Genomic DNA, 19,681 nt, shown 5'->3' on the forward strand with positions numbered 1-19,681 from the left:
ATGTGAAGATTACCGAACTATCAGTTTAATAAGTCACAGCTGCAAAATACTAACGCGAATTCTTTACAGACAAATGGAAAAACTGGTAGAAGCCGACCTCGGGGAAGATCAGTTTGGATTCCGTAGAAATGTTGGAACACGTGAGGCAATACTGACGCTACGACTTATCTTAGAAGAAAGATTAAGGAAAGGCAAACCTACGTTTCTAGCATTTGTAGACTTAGAGAAAGCTTTTGACAATGTTGAATGGAATACTCTCTTTAAAATTCTAAAGGTGGCAGGGGTAAAATACAGGGAGCGAAAGGGTATTCACAATTTGTACAGAAATCAGATGGCAGTTATAAGAGTCGAGGGGCATGAAAGGGAGGCAGTGTTGGGAAGGGAGTGGGACAGGGTTGCAGCCTCTCCCCGATGTTATTCAATCTGTATATTGAGCAAGCAGTAAAGGAAACAAAAGAAAAATTCGGAGTAGGTATTAAAATCCATGGAGAAGAAATAAAAACTTTGAGGTTCGCCGATGACATTGTAATTCTGTCAGAGACAGCAAAGGACTTGGAAGAGCAGTTGAATGGAATGGACAGGGTCTTGAAAGGAGGGTATAAGATGAACATCAACAAAAGAATTAAGTCGGGTGATGCTGAGGGAATTAGATTATGAAATGAGACACTTAAAGTAGTAAAGGAGTTTTGCTATTTGGGGAGCAAAATAACTGATGATGGTCGAAGTAGTGAGGATATAAAATGTAGACTGGCAATGGCAAGGAAAGCATTTCTGAAGAAGAGAAATTTGTTAACATCGAGTATAGATTTAAGTGTCAGGAAGTCGTTTCTGAAAGTATTTGTATGGAGTGTAGCCATGTATGGAAGTGAAACATGGACGATAGATAGTTTGGACAAGAAGAGAATAGAAGCTTTCGAAATGTGGTGCTACAGAAAAATGCTGAAGATTAGATGGGTAGATCACATAACTAATGAGGAGATACTGAACAGAATTGGGGAGAAGAGGAATTTGTGGCACAGCTTGACAAGAAGAAGGGACCGGTTGGTAGAACATGTTCTGAGGCATCAAGGGATCACAAATTTAGCATTGTAGGGCAGCGTGGAGGGTAAAAATCGTAGAGGGAAACCAAGTGATGAATACACTAGGCAGATTCAGAAGGATGTAGGCTGCAGTAGGTACTGGGAGATGAAGAAGCTTGCACAGGATAGAGTAGCATGGAGAGCTGCATCAAACCAGTCTCAGGACTGAAGGCCACAACAATAACAGTTTTAAAGGAACTTCCTGGCAGATTAAAACTGTGTGCCCGACCGAGACTCGAACTCGGGACCTTTGCCATTCGCGGGCAAGCGCTCTACCATCTGAGCTAACGAAGCACGACTCACGCTCGGTCTCACAGCTTTACTTCTGCCAGTATCTCATCTCCTACCTTCCAAACTTTAAAGAAGCTCTCCTGCGAACCTTGCAGAACTAGCACTCCTAGGTCCCGAGTTCGAGTCTCGGTCGGGCACACAGTTTTAGTCTGCCAGGAAGTTTCATATCAGCGCACACTCCGCTGCAGAGTGAAAATCTCATTCTGGAAACATCCCCCAGGTTGTGGCTAAGCCATGTCTCCGCAATATTCTTTCTTTCAGGCCAAAGGTCCCGAGTTCGAGTCTCGGTCGGGCGCACAGTTTTAATCTGCCAGGCAGTTTCATATCAGCGCAAACTCCGCTGCAGAGTGAAAATCTCATTCTGGAATTTTAAAGGAGCTGAATTCAAAGTTAATATTCAAAATTTTACGTGACTTTTGCATGTGGTACGCAGAAGATATTGATGGCATAGCACTTCCCCTAATACGGACTGAGGAAACTGATGTTTGGTCTGTATCCACTTCCCTAAAATGAGGGGAACATACTTTACTTTGTTTTCTCGGTTTCTAATCTTCTCACAGCATTCACCCAGAGATCTTCGCGATTGGACTGATAGGAAAGTTGCACTGGTCACACAAGAAAGGAAATCGTAGTAATCCGCCGAATTAAGGGCCCATATCATCGACGACATTTTGCAGTAGGATTTTGAAACACAAATTGTGTTTTAGAATATTGACACACTGATGCAGAAAATATTGTTCTTGTGAAGTGCAACTAGCTCTTCATTCACACGAAATTATGAGTGATATCGACAGGGGATCTCAAATTGATCCACATTAATAGATTCTCGAAAGGCTTTTGACACCGATCCTCTCTAGTGACATCTAATCAAATTGCGTGCCTATGGAGAATTTTCTCAGTTGTGCGACTGGTTCGTGATTTCCTGTCAGAAAGGTGTCAGTTCGTAATAATTGACGGAAAGCCATCCTGTGAAACAGACTTGAGATCTGGCGTTCCCCGAGGAAGTTTTATATGCTCTTTGCTGTTCCTAATCTGTATAAACTATTTAGGATGCAGTCTGAGCAGTCGTCTGATTGTGTGAAGGTGATGCTTTTGTTTATCGTCTAGTAAAGTCATCAGAAGATCAAAACCAATTGGAATATGATTGAGACAAGATGTCTCTATGGTGCGAAAAAAGAAAATTGGTTCCAAGCTATAAAAAGTGTGAGGTCATCTTCATGAGAGCTAAAAGGAATCCGTTAAATAATGGTTACACGATAAATCACACAAATCTACAGGCTTTCAATGTTTAGCACCTCGGGGTTACAATTACGAATAACTTCGACTGTAAGAGTCACACAGAAAACGTTATTGAAGACGCGATGGGCTGCGCTCCGGAGCCAGGTCTTGAAATTAAATCGATGATACATCAGCGGAAGCATCTTCGGATACGCCATAAGAAACAGTAGAACAGTCACAGATGGAAGCCACTGAGTCCTCTGGTAGAGAAAAGCTGAGTTAAGTTTTGACTTAAAAGCTTAAGAGGAAATTTTCTGCAAGTAATAACGATGGGTGGGGGGCGAGACGATGCAGACAAAGAGTCCACAACACCTTCCGTTACTAACCAGCGGAAAGCGAGAGTGAAGATACAGCAATATCTGACTCAGAAGCGATCTCCTATGCAGAACATCAATTGCCTACGGACAACAGTAAGAGAGGCAAGAAAGTACAGGAACTGCGGATTATGGAGTCAAGTAGAACAAAGTGGGAATATAGGGAAAAAGAGGCGATCTTAATCGCAATCTCTGTCCAAAATCCAGACCAATTACAAAATCAAGAACAACAAATGAGACACTGGAACTGAGAAAAAGTAATATACAGCAACAAGAGACATTTATTTTTGTATCTCGCCTCGATAGGCGGCGCCTGGGTGTGCTCCTGTGAACTGCTTCTGTAATATAGGCCGAAAGTGAAGGAAGCGAGTAGGAGCAGGAGAGGTGAAGCACGTCGGTAGTGCATACAACTTTAACACTTTTAGTAGAGTGAAATACACAAGTAACTATCAAATGCATACATAACTTTGAGCACGTATGTGTGAAGCCGTAGTCCATGTCTAATCCTGTGAAGTTGGGATGACTGTTCTCTATAATCTCAAAACTAACAATTACTCGTTGCTGTCCAAACTTTAACAGAACGTAAATAATACAAAGTCTCAATAGCAAAGCTGGCCCACTCGGTAGTAGAAGCTATATTTCTAGGCCGTCTGCTCTTGATGAAATGGGCCGAAATCAAGACGGCACTCCCTGAGCTCCGCAGCGTCGGCCAGAGGGCGCTTCGTCGGCGTAGTTCGTCTTCTCTCGTAGTGCCAGCTTACGAGAGCGTGCACCAACGTTGTGGCATCGTAACTATTGACGCTAGATTTATGACCTATCAAAATTATAAAATTTTTAATTTAAATATCAACAGAATATCACCTAAGTTCAAACTGACCTGTCTCCAACAGTTCTCACAGGCGGCTGAAGTCGATATAGCATTATAGCAGGAAGTAGAAACCAACAATCCAGATGAAATTGCAAGACACAACGTAATTATCGACAGTTCTGAAAGTGCAGGAACGGGGATATTAACAAAAGACGGCATTCAAGTGCTGGAAACCATGAGGCTGTCAAGTGATAGAGGAATATCAGCACAAATACAATGTAGACTGCGGTGACAAAGGTCAAGAGATACCACTTAATATTGTCTCGGACCTCCTTTCGCAGGGCTTTGTGCAGCAGCTGGACTTGGGTTGGACTCAACAAGTCGTTGGAAGTTCCCTGCAGAAATAATGAGCCATGCAGACTCAGTAGTCAACCATAATTGCGAAAGTGTTACCGGTGCAGGATTTTGTGCCTGTACTGACCTGTCAGTTACGTCCCATAAATATTCGACGAGACTCATGTATGGCGATCTGGGTGGCAAAATCGTTCGTTCGAATTGTCCAGAATGTTCTTCAAACCAATCGCGAACATCTGTGGGACGGTGACATGGCACACTGTCATCCGTAAAAATCCCGACGTTATTTGGGAACATTAAGCCGATCATAAACATTTCCAGTCAATGATCGGTTCAGTTGGACCAGAGGATCCAGTACACTCCATGTAAATATTGTTCATACCGTTATGGTGCCACCACCAGCTTGCAGAATCCCTTGTTGACAAGATGGGTCCGTGGCTTCGGGGGCGGGGGGGGGGGGGGGGGGGGAGGGGGTCTGCATCACACTCGAACCCTACCATCAGCTCTTACGAAATGAAATCGGGAATCATCCGACCAGACCACGATTTTCCAGTCATATAGGGTACAACCGATTTGGTCATGATCCCAGGAGAGGGGCTGCAGGCGATGTCGTGCTGTTAGCAAAGGCACTCGCGTTGGTCGTCTGTTGCAGTAACCCATTTACTCCAAATACCACCGAACTGTCCTAACGGATACTTTCGTCGTACATCCCACATTGATTTCACGCTGTGTTGCTTGTCTGTTAGCAGTGACGACTTTTCGCAAATGACGCTGCTCTCGATCGTCAAGTGAAGGCCGTCGGCCACTGCGTTGTCTGTGGTGAGAGATAATACATGGAATTTGGTATTCCCAGCACACTTTTGACACTGTTGATCTCGGAATATTGAAGTCTCTAACGATTTCCGAAATGGAACGTCCAGGGCGTCTAGCACCAACTATCATGCCACGTGCAAAGTCTGTCAATTCCCGTCGTGCGGCCATAATCACGTCGGAAACCTTTTCACATGAATCACCTGAATACAAATGACAGCTCCGCCAATGCATTGTCTTCTATAGCTTGTGTACGCGATACTACCGCTATCTTTATATGTGGAGATCACTATATCCCATCACTTTTGTCACCACAGTTTACAATCTTTGTAAATGTGCGTATTCCGTCTGGAAGCAATTGTGAAGAGGTGACGGCCGAGTTTTGCAAACAGGTAATTACATCTGTTTTATCAGCAACATGAAGCAGAGCAATATTTTGTGATGATTTTAACTCTGTTGTTAAGAAAAAAGACCAAAAGCCAAACTGCAACAGATGCGTGGAATTTGACTACATTGTTAGAAATTTAATTATGGTTGACACGTGGGAGGCAACAAAGCAGAATAGACCGGATAGCATGTAACGTCAGTACGTCACAAATCTTCTTCTTTCTTCTTCAGAAATCTGGCTTATAAATTTCTCCGATCATTGTGCTTATATTACCAGAATCAGTTTATAGAGGCAAATGGAGAAGAATACTGGAAATTAAATACTACCTGACTGAGACACGTGGAATTAAGAATTATGGCTCTGGAAACAAGGAACGTCTGCGTCACTAACACAAGGAAATACCCCAATAGATTAAATTGCTGGATGCAGCATGAGAAACCCAAACCACTGAGATTGCTTAGACAGTGTGGTTACAACAAAAGTGAGAGGGAAAAAAGTACAAAGAAATTTTATGTCATGTGTCCCCGACAATTGTTCCAAAGTATACAAAGCATAACCGCATACTGGACAAAAGTCAAATTAATCGAGAAATTCAAGGTAGGAAACGAGACAATACAACAGTAGGCTCTTATGTAAGGCGGAGTGCTATGCTGCATGCGGCAGTAGACGTAGACGAGAACCTCGAATCTGTTGCCGTGGATCAAATGGTTCAAATGGCTCTGAGCACTATGGGACTTAACATCTGTGGTCATCAGTCCCCTAGAACTTAGAACTACTTAAACCTAACTAACCTAAGGACATCACACACATCCATGCCTGAGGCAGGATTCGAACCTGCGACTGTAGCAGCCGCGCGATTCCGGACTGAGCGCCTTAACCGCGAGACCACCGCGGCCGGCTCCGTGGATCATATCGACATTGTGCTGACAGAAGCAGACAACAGTTCCCTCAGCAAAATTTACAGAACAGGAAATACATGAATCTCTATTGTGAAGCATGAAAGTCACCAGGAATAGACGGCATCCCAACCGGATTTTACCGCACTTGTTGGGATGTATTGAAAGAAGAGTTAATTAACGTATTCAGTGACGCATGGAATGTCCAACAGCTCCCTACAAGCTTCCACGACGGGCTCATCGTATTGGTACCCTCGAATTACCCGCCAACAAACATCGGCTCCCTCAGGGCGATAACCTTGGTTAACGCCGACTGCAAGGTAATAGTAGTAATCGCAAGATTACGGAACGTAATGAAAAACGTGATAGTAGATAACCAAACGTACGCTGACCATGGACGTAATATAACAGGCGTCTTCAATGACTACCGTGACATAATATTCATCAAGGAGCTCTATAATATCTATCAATTTTTCGAAAGCTTTCAACCGGATCTCCAGAGTTTTCTACTAAAAGCTATAGGAAATTTGGTACCTGCAACAAATCTCCCAACTTGTCAGTCATTTTGCAAGGAACCCATTCCAAAATCATGATCAGTGGACAACTAACTGGACCATTCGATACAAAACGATCAGTCCTCAGGGTAGCCTGCTTTTGATGGCCCTAAACGCGGTTGCGGTCGAACCTCTCCTAAGTAAACTTAACAACTCGGTCCAACGGTTGATCTTAGCACGACAGAAAATAGCATGCCGATTTGCAGATGATCTGAGCATGTTTGCGTCGGCACAAGACCCGATACCACATGCATAACATTTGCTGAACATATATTGTGCAGCGACAGGACCCATGGTCAACTGTATCATCCAAGATAATGAACTTTGCGAAAGGTTTACTGCTGGAGAAACATGGTGTAAGATCTACAAAGGATGCAGACTACCAACTGGCGCTCAATGTCGCCAGCGTACAACTACATTCCCAGTGAAGTCTCGATATAATTCGAAAGTAAAACTAGTGAACGAGTACATATTATCAAAAGTGTATTACATAGCGTCCATTTTGCCAGTACCAGCGTCAGTACTCAAATTCTTTCTATTAGCAATTTCGTATACCGTGGAAACATTTTCAAGATAATGTAATCCATACTAACAGTACTCTTTGAAGAAGATGGGATCGGATAAATATATAATGCAAAACCTTACTAGTACACAGAGACCTCAGAAGATCAAAATTCGGCCCTACCAGTCACGCAAGCATACTTCTTCAAGCTGTTCAAGGACAGAGCTAAGTAGTACCTGTTAGTATTGGCAAAAACATTCAAAGCTTGGCTTCCTCAGGACGGCTACGTAACCCAGGAAGACAAAATGAGCAATGCAATGAAATGGTACCACGATACTAAGAAACGTTCAGGTCCTAACAGAATGGACGCTAAATAACCTCATGTCACTTGTCTTAGCTGTGGAAGAACATTCATAACAAACAGCTTACGTCTGGCTTTAGGACAGAATGGAATAAAGTCGTCATTGAAATAATTTCAGTGCGCACAAGGCTATACTCTATTCATCCTGCGGATTCACGGAACTGTGAAAAGTGTAATGAAGCAGATACACTTATACACCGGTTCACATGCCACCACGCACACGGAATCTGGGAATGGAGTCAGGATAAATTTGCATCGCTACTGCGTGCTTCACTGCAGTGTGTCAGGAATCAAGAATCACATAAGATACAAAAGGTTGCGTGTGACACCAGACCAAAAGCGATAACTCGGTCAGAAAAACAATATGGTAATCTGGCTGTTGGGTCGATTCGTACACTACGTGATAACACCAGAAATGCCGAATTGAATGAAATTTAAGTTTAAACTGACAACATTACCCCATAACTGCGGAACAAACTAAATTATCGAAACAGTTTTGCAAACTACACAAGAGAATGGTATCCCCGCATCTGAGATATTAAGACCAGTGTATAGAGCGCCGAATCGGAGATTTCGCGCATAAGTTTACCGTCACAATGGGCTCTATTCATTTTGTCCGCTTTTTACCGTAGATCACGTACGGGATTGTGAGGCCCTGGAATATTCCACTATGTTCTACAACAAATTCCGCATTTTCTAATCGAAGTTGCCCAAGAAATAATATGTTGCATTACTTATTGAACGGCCGTCGTAGTTGCCTTACTGTGCTAAACCTGTAACAGAATAGTATATCTCTTAATGTGCAGATTATGACAGCATTTCAAATTTTTAAGTTGTTTTCATGATGATAATATAATATTTGAAAATAATATTGCCTTTGGTCCTCGAAGCCGTTAGACATGCAACCTGTAACTGGGACCGGGTTACCGTACCCTCTGCCAGTCGCATAGCAATATCGACGTTGTGACTCTTCAAGCTTTCCCGGCGGACGTGTTGTAAGTAGTCTTCACGGGTTTGCCGCCGGATCAAGTTGTGCAAATTCCACAATGTTTCATCGGAACAACTGTCCAACATCTTCAGGTGGTTCAACCTTGCTGATGGCTTCGTACGACTGACGGTATCCGCACGTCGACGCCCCACGAGAGCTGCTCTGCGTTTTTCGGCAGAGGGACTTTAAAAATGGCAAATCACTGCGCATGCGCGATTTTAGGAGCTGCGCAATCCTCGCGTGCGTGTTCTATAAACGGGGCGTCGACGTGCGGATACCGATTCTCTATGACCTCATTTCTTTCCCCCATCTGCTCCTGTTCCTCGAACATATCCGCATACTCTACACCTCCTGCCGCCTTGATCCCCCTCAACCTCAGGTTGCTCCTCTCCTCTCCCGTCCCCGCCCCCTGCCACGCCTTCACTGTTGTGTCCCCCCTACCCTCCATCTCTAAACCCTTCATCTCCTTTCCCAAGGTGGCTTCCATCAACTCCCCCTCCCGGATGATGCCCTCTCTCCCTCCATCCATCCCTCCTATCAACTCTGATCCCCACCCCCCTCCTTTCCTCCGTCCTTTCCCTGGGCTCCCTCTTACCCCCCTTCCACCCCGTTTTCTCCCCACCAAACCTCTCCCTACCTCCCTTCTCTCCCCCCCCCCAAGTCCTTTTGTATTCCCCTCCTCTGCCTTCCCCACCCCCTGTCGCGTCTGCCCAGCACCCCCCACCCCTCTTCAGCTCCTTTTCTGCCTCCCCCCCCTTCGCTTTTCCTCTCCTTCCCCCCTTTATTATTTTTCCATCATCTGTCCAGTTTCCCCCCACCTGCTCGCGACTGTGGTATGTCACATTTGCCAACTTTTTAGTGCAGTGTTCCAGTGACTGTTCAGTGTTGTTCGTCTTTCTCGTGTTGTGCACAGAAACCACGCTGTCGCTAGGTGTGAATTTTATGTCTTTTGCGAACAGAAACCAGACTGTCGCCGTGTTTTTTAATTGTCTGTCTGTTCTTTTACCTGTCTGCTTCGTATGTATTTTATTAGCATCATCATCCGGCTGTTCTATGTTTTAAGTTCCACGATTATTTTTTTTTTGCCATGTTACTCTTTAAGTCTCCGATTTTATCGCTTGTTTTTTATTATTTATTCTTTTCATCTTTTTAACAAAGTCTGTAGGCTGAAGAGCGGCATACTAAGCTGCTGCCAGCCCGTCCCCTTCGGGGGGAATCGAAATTCAATAAAGGAAAAAAAAAAAAAATAAAAGCGGATACCGTCAGTCGTACCTAGCCACCAGCAAGGTTGAACCACCTGAAGAAGTCGGACAGTTGCTCCGAGGAAATATGGTGGCATTTGCACAACGTGATCCGGCGGCAAACCCGTGGAGACTATATACGACATCGACGTTATTCAGCGCTAGTGTTCGAGGCTGTCGTTTGTTGCGGGGCCGCTGCAGACGGTGATGAACGCGAAGCCGGTGGAGGACTTCGGTAACCACCCGGCGGACCCTAACATGACGCGCGCCAGCCAGCTGCTGCAGCGCGCGCGGGCCGGCGCCTGCGACCTGGGCGCCGCGCTGGACGGCGACGGCGACCGCTGCCTGCTCGTGGGCCGCGGCGGGCTCTTCGTGCCGCCCGCCGACTCGCTGGCCGTGCTGGCCGCGCACCTCTGCTGCATCCCCTACTTCTACAGCCGCACCACGCCAGGCTTCGCCAGGAGCATGCCTACCGCCGCCGCCGTCGACCGCGTCGCCAAGGAGCTCGGCCTCGAGTGCTACGAGGTGCGTCTCTCATCTGAAATGTAATTTTAACGCTAGTACCGCAGGAAGCGGTCAAATGTTTTGAAATTTCGCCTGTCCATAACGTCTATATTTTAACACGTTTTTATCAGATCGCTCTCTTCTCTGTTTTCTCGGTGCAAATTTTGCAATTGATTTTTACACTACTGGCCATTGAAATTGCAACACCAAGAAGAAATGCAGATGATAAACGGGTATTCACTGGACAAATATATTATACTAGCACTGACATGTGATTACATTTTCACGCAATTTGGGTGCATAGATCCTGAAAAATCAGTACCCAGAACAACCTCCTCTGGCCGTAATAACGGCCTTGATACGCCTGGGCATTTAGTCAAACAGAACTTGGACGGCGTGTACAGATACAGCTGCCCATGCAGCTTCAACACGATACCGCAGTTCATCAAGAGTAGCGACTGGCGTATTGTGACGAGCCAGTTGCTCGACCACCATTGACCAGACGTTTTCAATTGGTGAAAGATCTGGAGAATGTGCTGGCCGGGCAGCAGTCGAACATTTTGTGTATCCAGGAAGGCCCGTACAGGACCTGCAACGTGCGGTCGTGCGTTATCCTGCAGAAATGTAGAGTTTCGCAGAGATAGAATGAAGGGTAGAGCCACGGGTCGTAGCACATCTGAAATGTAACATTCACTGTTCAGAGTACCGTCAATGTGAACAAGAGGTGACCGAGACGTGTAACCAATGGCACCCCATACCATCACGCCGGGTGATACGCCAGTATGGCGATGACGAATACACGCTTCCAATGTGCGTTCACCGCGATGTCGCCAAACACGGACGCGACCATCATGATGCTGTAAACAGAACCTGGATTCATCCGAAAAAATGACGTTTTGCCATACGTGCACCCAGGTTAGTCGTTGAGTACACCATCGCAGGAGCTCCTGTCTGTGATGCAGCGTCAAGGGTAACCGCAGCCATGGTCTCCGAGCTGATAGTCGATGCTGCTGCAAACGTCTTCGAACTGTTCGTGCAGATGGTTGTTGTCTTGCAAACGTCCCCATCTGTGGACTCAGGGATCGAGACGTGGCAGGACGATCGGTTACAGTCATGCGGATAAGATGCCTGTCATCTCGATTGCTAGTGATACGAGGCCGTTGGGATCCAGCACGGCGTTTCGTATTACGCTCCTGAACCCATCGATTCCATACTCTGCTAACAGTCATTGGATCTCGACCAACGCGAGCAGCAATGTCGCGACACGATAAACCGCAATCGCGATAGGCTACAATCCGACCTTTACCAAATTCCTTACAGGAGGCATCACAACAACGTTTCACCAGGCAACGCTGGTCAACTGCTGTTTCTGTATGAGGAATCGTTTGAAAACTTTCCTCATGTCAGCACGTTGTAGGTGTCGCCACTGGCGCCAACCTTGTGTGAATCCTCTGAAAAGCTAGTCATTTGCATATCACAGCATCTTCTTCCTGTCGGTTACATTTCGCGTCTGTAGCACGTCATCTTCGTGGTGTGGCAATTTTAATGGCCAGTAGTGTAACTAACTTTCCGATGAGCTAGAGAACGTAGCTCAGAATGGGATGACAATGCTTATTACATGAATGCTTGGCGTCTATTCTTTTGGACATATCCGAAAGAACGGACACCACGCATTCATATCACTGAGTCACCTCGATGGGCTCTGAAACCACAACCTTCAGTGCAAATGCACGATCACGTTCGACCCCTTGTGGGAATCTCAAACTATCGAGCAAGAGGTACGTGGCTGGGGACTGCGGATATATGGCGCTAGGGGGAATGTGGGTCAGCCGAGGAGGTAGCGAGATGGTGCATGTAACTGCGATAAGCACTATGTCCGGCTGGCGCTGTGGTTGGGGCAACTACCCAGTAAGCAGGAGCCCCAGGCTCGAATCCCGAGCCGGCCGGTGTGGCCGAGCGGTTCTAGGCGCTTGTCTGGAACCGACCGACCGCTACGGTCGCAGGTTCGAATCCTGCCTCGGGCATCGATGTGTGTGATGTCCTTAGGTTAGTTAGGTTTAACTAGTTCTAAGTTCTAGGGGACTGATGACCTCAGATGTTAAGTCCCATTTGAACCAATTTTCGAATCCCGATCCGGCACAAAATTTCACTCACTCCAACTGACTGTGCCGAAAGTCCCAACGCAGCTGACGTGCTGAATACCTTCCGTTTCCTTTTCTTTCTCCTCCCCTCCACCTTCAATTTGCATAAAATGCGGTAAACTCGGTTTCTTGTGCCGTATGTGGCGGAGGGTACTTTGTGTACCAATGCCGTTACCTCCTTTTCCTGTTCCAATCACGAATGTTTCGTGGCAATAACGTTTGCTGGTATGCCTCTGCATAATTCTGTCTAATATTTGGATTCATCACCTTTTTGAGAGATGACATAGGAGGAAGGAATAGGATTCACCTGCCCCTACCACGAGATTTTGTGCAGCTCGCAACGCCTTCAAGAACCAGTTGCGAGATTTTTATATTCTTTCGCCCACTGCGTGCGAACTATTATGCTGTAAAAATGTAGAAAATTTAACATACTTAAATTTTGCACTGGGATAAGTTATTGATAGAGGTCACGGTTTTCGAGTTATTCAAGATAGATGCATTAAAGGTCACCTTTGTATGTTTTCTTCCATAATTCGAAAACTATGGCCTCTAGCAGTGAAGCATCCTGGTACAAAGTTTAGCTACATTAAACACCCGGTTCATTTTTTTTTTTTTTTTTTTTTTTTTGTAGGTCTGATGATACACACAAAGCAAGCGAGAGAATATGAAAATCTTGTGCATAGTATTTGAAGGTGTTGCAGGTTGCATAAAAGCCAGCCGTAGCAGCGTGTGAATCACACTGTATTGGTTGACTCAGGTGAAGAGAAGCTGAAATAAACCAGAAACTTGGCATATGCATCTGTTCTAAGCTCGTCAAAATGTTTGAAATCGATTGAAAAATTTCACACACAGAAAACTAAAAAGCAGAACGTAGTTATTTCAATAAAAATTTTTAATAAAACACTTTCTCTAACGGACTGAAAGGTATAAAATAATTTCTCCTAGTCGCATACTGATCCCCAACCTCATATCAATAATCATGAAAATGTATGCCTGTGAATTTTTAATTGCTATGACAATACTAGTAACATTTTAAAAAAAATGCAATGCAATAGATAATAGTAAGGAGTGTAGACAGTAGCGATCGTTGAGAACAAATCACGCATGAGTTCCTCTCATTTACAGTGAAATTAAACTGTTAGTGACTTACGTGGGCCACTCATGCATCAGTTATCTATTGACTGCGCCCCACGTTTCTCATGTTAAATTTTCATGTTTTGTGATAGTAACTAAAAATTCACAAGTGCAAATTTTCAGGTCTGTCTGTGTGGGGTTAGGAATCAGTATGAGGCATTTTATACTCTTTAGTCCGTTTTAGAAACGTCTAACATTAAAAAGGTTATCTTTTAAATAATGATTTTTTCGTAAACCTTGGAAGTTTTATGCCTTTGATTTCTTTCCAAACAAGATTGCGCTGCAGAAAGTATCTAGATGTTGCTATGATCGCAGCTTTTTGGTCACTACTTATATACCTAGAACTGTCCACACCAGTAGCTCAGATGTGAGCGTCTCTGGCTGCTAAGCGCTAAGCGGAGCACTCTGGTTCGATTTCCGGTACTGCCAGGGATTTTTCCTTGCTAGGACTGGCACATGTGCACTCACCCTCATGATGACAATTGAAGCACTACTCGACCGATTAGTGGCGGCTCCTAGGTCAAGAAATCCGACACTGTAGGGACAGCGGTGTGCTGACTCCATGATCCTCCATACTGCATCCATTGGCAGAGGAGGTAGGGAGGACGGTCGGTACCGATTGGCCCATCAGGGGTAGGACACGGAGCTTTGGCACTGATTGGACATAATTAGAGTCACAGAAGCAGTCATTTTGACCAATTACGAGGGCTGTTTGGAAAGCAAGTTCTGATTGGTTGTAAAATGCAAACCACAGTGCAAATAAAAAATGTTTTATTTGACACAGTTACAACTTCCAGCTGCTTCTCTACATAGTCACCGCTCCGACTTAGACGTTTGTTGTAGCGCAGTAGCAGCTTCCCAATACCCTCGTCATAGAAGGCAGCCGCTTGCTCTTTCTACCACTTCTCTTCGTTGGTCTGCAGTTCGTCTTCTGTGGCAGAATGTTGTCTTCATAGCTGTCAGTTCATGTGTGCAGAGATGAACATCAGAGACAGCCAAGTTCGGGCTGCATAGTGGGTTATCAAACACATTCCATCGGAAACGCTGCAGGGGCGTCCGCATTGCCCCTGCAATGTGCGGCTGAAAATTATCGTGAAGGAGGAAATGCATGACAGTTACGTTATGTGGGCTGTATGACATCAGGCGAAAACTCTCAGCGGGCACCCATGCGTGGCTGGAGACGTTATTGTACTAGGCATCTTTATGTGCTCACTGCGTTCTCAGAGCTGAAAAGAGCGACGTAAGAAGATCGACAGGCATACTATAGACACTGCCCAACCACCTCCGTGCCGCGCTTCATCGGTTTTTCACTGTTTCCATTTAGTGACTTATCGGATCTTACCTTGCCAATAGCCCTCTATAGCCACCTATGTTGCCTGAGAGCACAAAAATGCTACGTTGCGTAGCTTGTCAGTACAGTGGATGCTAAAGCTTGTAATGTTTATTGCTTCGCGATATACTTAAAGTGTCAAGTTTTGTGTCAAGTCATGATACAAACAGGGTGCTTCAGTTGAGCTGTTCATCTCAAATATTACCGGAATCAGTTAACATATTATAATTACGTTTCACTCAAATAAATTATTAAAAAGTCCTCAGTAAACGACGTATACCCTCTCTTCATATCTACATTAATTACAGAAACAGAGGAAAGTGGGGTAATGTGACAAGACTGGAAAAAGTGGTCACTGCATAATTTTTGGTCTGAACGGTGCTAGTATCTGCATAGAATTGGTCAGACTAATTCTAATGTACACTATCAGTGTTATCAGTGAGTCTGAAAAAGAAGGCTTCTTTCGTTAACTGTTCCGATTTTCAGTCTTCTGATGCTAAGTAAGCCATTAATTTTATATCTAACGTATAGTTGTAATATTTTCTTTAACAATATCAATCTTTAAACAACGCCTTTTGACTTACAAATGTAGTTAGTTGTTGTTTCTTTCGGGTGATAGTTGCACTTGCCAACCACAAATGCCGACATGGATTTTGACACGGAGAAGTGAGCAGCCTATTAGTCGAGAAAAGTGGCCAACGTATTTACCACAATAAGACTTATTTACTTCCACCTATCACGCATAATACTACACACTAGATTGACTTCTAAACCATTTCATAGACGAAACTATCATCCGTCATTCTATCCCTTTGTGACGATTTTGAATTGATAGATTTATTTTATTTAAAGCCGTCTCTGTACTGTTACGTTCGGCCTAAGATTTATTTTATTTAAAACCGTCTCTGTACTGTTACGTACGGCCTAATACAAAAATCCGTTTGAAAACGTTCTGCTCAAGCCGTTAGGCATTGTTTCAAATACTGGAGCATCTAGATGCCTAGAAAATATATCTGTGAATCAGAACAACAAACATGGGATCCTGTCGCGATGCTTCTGGCCATATCACCCTCTATAAGTAGGGAACCCCCCCCCCCCCTCCATGAACCATAGACCTTGCCGTTGGTGGGGAGGCTTGCGTGCCTCGGCGACACAGATAGCCGTACCGTAGGTGCAACCACAACGGAGGGGTATCTGTTGAGAGGCCAGACAAACGTGTGGTTCCTGAAGAGCGGCAGCAGCATTTTCAGTAGTTGCAGGGGCAACAGTCTGGATGATTGACTGATCTGGCCTTGTAACACTAACCAAACCGGCCTTGCTGTGCTGGTACTGCGAACGGCTGAAAGCAAGGGGAAACTACGGCCGTAATTTTTCCCGAGGGCATGCAGCTTTACTGTATGGATAAATGATGATGGCATCCTCTTGAGTAAAATATTCTGGAGGTAAAATAGTCCCCCATTCGGATCTCCGGGCGGGGACTACTCAGGAGGACGTCGTTATCAGGAGAAAGAAAACTGGCATTGTACGGATCAGAGCGTGGAATGTTAGATCCCTTAATCGGGCACGTAGGTTAGAAAATTTAAAAAGGGAAATGGATAGGTTAAAGTTGGATATAGTGGGAATTAGTGAAGTTCGGTGGCAGGAAGAACAAGACTTTTGGTCAGGTGAATACAGGGTTATAAATACAAAATCAAATAGGCGTAATGCAGGAGTAGGTTTAATAATGAATAAAACAATAGGAATGCGGGTAAGCTACTACAAACAGCACAGCGAACGCATTGTTGTGGCCAAGATAGACACGAAGCCCACGCCTACGACAGTAGTACAAGTCTATATGCCAACTAGCTCTGTAGATGATGAAGAAATTGAAGAAATGTATGATGAAATAAAAGAAATTATTCAGTTAGCGAACAGAGACGAAAATTTAATAGTCATGGGTGACTGGAATTCAGTAGTAGGAAAAGGGACAGAAGGAAACGTAGTAGGTGAATATGGATTGGGGATAAGAAATGAAAGAGGAAGCCACCTGGTGGAATCTTGCACAGAGCACAACTTAATCAGAAAAAAAGGTTGTATACATGGAAGAAGCCTGGAGATACTGACAGGTTTCAGATAGATTATATAATGGTAGGACAGAGATTTAGGAACCAGGTTTTAAATTGTAAGACATTTCCAGGGGCAGATGTAGACTCTGACCACAATCTATTGGTTATGAACTGTAGATTAAAACTGAAGAAACTGCAAAAAGGTGGGAATTTACGGAGATGGGACCTGGATAAACTGTCTAAACCAGAGGTTGTACAGAGTTTCAGGGAGAGCATAAGGGAACAATTGACAGGAATGGGGGAAAGAAATACAGTAGCAGAAGAATGGGTAGCTTTGAGGGATGAAGTAGTGAAGGCAGCAGAGGATCAAGTAGGTAAAAAGACGAGGGCTAGTAGAACTCCTTGGGTAACGGAAGAAATATTGAATTTAATTGATGAAAGGAGAAAATATAAAAATGCAGTAAATGAAGCAGGCAAAAAGGAATACAACCGTCTCAAAAATGAGATCGACAGGAAGTGCAAATGTAAGGACAAATGTAAGGATGTAGAGGCTTATCTCACTAGGGGTAAGATAGATACTGCCTACAGAAAAATTAAAGAGACCTTTGGAGAAAAGAGAACCACTTGCGTGAATTTCTAAGCAAAGAAGGGAAAGCAGAAAGGTGGAAGGAGTATATAGAGGGTCTATAAAAGGGATATGTACTTGAGGGCAATGTTATAGAAATGGAAGAGGATATAGATGAAGATGAAATGGGAGATATGATACTGCGTGGAGAGTTTGATAGAGCACTGAAAGACCTAAGTCGAAACAAGGCCCCGGGAGTTGACAACATTCCATTAGAACTACTGACAGCCTTGGGAGAGCCAGTCCTGACAAAACTCTACCATCTGCGGAGCAAGATGTATGAGACAGGCGAAATACCCTCAAGCTTGAAGAAGAATATAATAAGTCCAATCCCAAAGAAAGCAGGTGATGACAGATGTGAAAATTACCGAACTATCAGTTTAATAAGTCACGGCTGCAAAATACTAACGCGAATTTTTTACAGACGAGTGGAAAAACTGGTAGAAGCTGACCTTGGGGAAGATCAGTTTGGATTCCGTAGAAATATGGGAACACGTGCGGCAATACTGACCCTACGACTTATTTTAGAAGCTAGATTAAGAAAAGGCAAAACTACGTTTCTAGCATTTGTAGACTTAGAGAAAGCTTTTGACAATGTTGACTGGAATACTCTCTTTCAAATTCTGAAGGCGGCAGAGGTAAAATGCAGGGAGCGAAAGGCTATTTACAATTTATATAGAAACCAGATGGCAGTTATAAGAGTCGAGGGACATGAAAGGGAATCAGTGGTTGGGAAGGGAGTGAGACAGGATTGCAGCCTCTCCCCGATGTTGTTCAATCTGTATATTGAGCAAGCAGTAAAGGAAACAAAAGAAAAATTCGGAGTAGGTATTAAAATCCATGGAGAAGAAATAAAAACTTTAAGATTCACCGATGACATTGTAATTCTCTCAGAGACAGCAAAGGACTTGGAAGAGCAGCTGAACGGCATGGACAGTCTCTTGAAAGGAGGATATAAGATGAACATCAACAAAAGCAAAACGAGGATAATGGAATGTAGTCAAATTACGTCCGGTGATGCTGCGGGAATTAGATTAGGAAATGAGACACTTAAAGTAGTAAAGGAGTTTTGCTATTTGGGGAGCAAAATAACTGATGATGGTCGAAGTAGAGAGGATATAAAATGTAGACTGGCAATGGCAAGGAAAGCGTTTCTGAAGAAGAGAAATTTGTTAACATCGAATATTGATTTAAGTGTCAGGAAGTCGTTTTTGAAAGTATTTGTATGGAGTGTAGCCATGTATGGAAATGAAACATGGACGATAACTACTTTGGACAAGAAGAGAATAGAAGCTTTCGAAATGTGGTGCTACAGAAGAATGCTGAAGATTAGATGGGTAGATCACATAGGTAATGAGGAAGTATTGAACAGGATTGGGGAGAAGAGAAGTTTGTGGCACAACTTGACCAGAAGAAGGGATCGGTTGGTAGGACATGTTCTGAGGCATCAAGGGATCACCAATTTAGTATTGGAGGGCAGCGTGGAGGGTAAAAATCGTAGAGGGTGACCAAGAGATGAATACACTAAGCAGATTCAGAGGGATGTAGGCTGGAGTAGGTACTGGGAGATGAAGAAGCTTGCACATGATAGAGTAGCGTGGAGAGCTGCATCAAACCAGTGTCAGGACTGAAGACCACAACAACAACAAGTGGGGAAAAGAAGTCACTGTGTAAGCTTTCAGGAAAGTGCATACAGGTTATGTATCATATTTTATTTTCCATTAGAAAATATTTGGTGTGATATTTTATAATACATAGATACAAAACGTGTTAGCGGAAAGCTTCTACCAATTTCCATGGTTTCATGAGATTTTCCCTTATGGAGTACACATCATCCACCCCCCCTCCTAGCTGTCTCAACTTCGCTTTTTCAAATGGAACTCTAGTAATTTCTGTTGTTTGTGTCGTGGTTCTAAAACAAACAAAACCCGACTAGTAGTTTCGAAATTATTACAATATTCAGCACTTAGGTGACACTTAAGTTAGAATGAACAGCCAAAATCGCAATAAATTTGTTTATTAGCCGGTTTCGGCTTAT

The 19,681-nt window shown here is 44.1% G+C and overlaps 1 protein-coding gene across 1 annotated transcript in view; it reads left to right on the plus strand.

Annotated features, from left to right (window-relative positions):
* Nucleotides 1–19,681, plus strand: part of LOC126176349 (phosphoglucomutase-like) — a 166,079-nt gene that overhangs the window by 76,503 nt on the left and 69,895 nt on the right. Inside the window, exons 3-4 of the mRNA XM_049923502.1 lie at nucleotides 7,054–7,179; nucleotides 10,066–10,389. Of these exons, the coding sequence (XP_049779459.1) occupies nucleotides 7,054–7,179; nucleotides 10,066–10,389 (450 nt within the window). The remainder of the gene's footprint in view (nucleotides 1–7,053; nucleotides 7,180–10,065; nucleotides 10,390–19,681) is intronic.

Source organism: Schistocerca cancellata, chromosome 3, assembly GCF_023864275.1.
Source record: "Schistocerca cancellata isolate TAMUIC-IGC-003103 chromosome 3, iqSchCanc2.1, whole genome shotgun sequence".
NCBI lineage: Eukaryota > Metazoa > Arthropoda > Insecta > Orthoptera > Acrididae > Schistocerca > Schistocerca cancellata.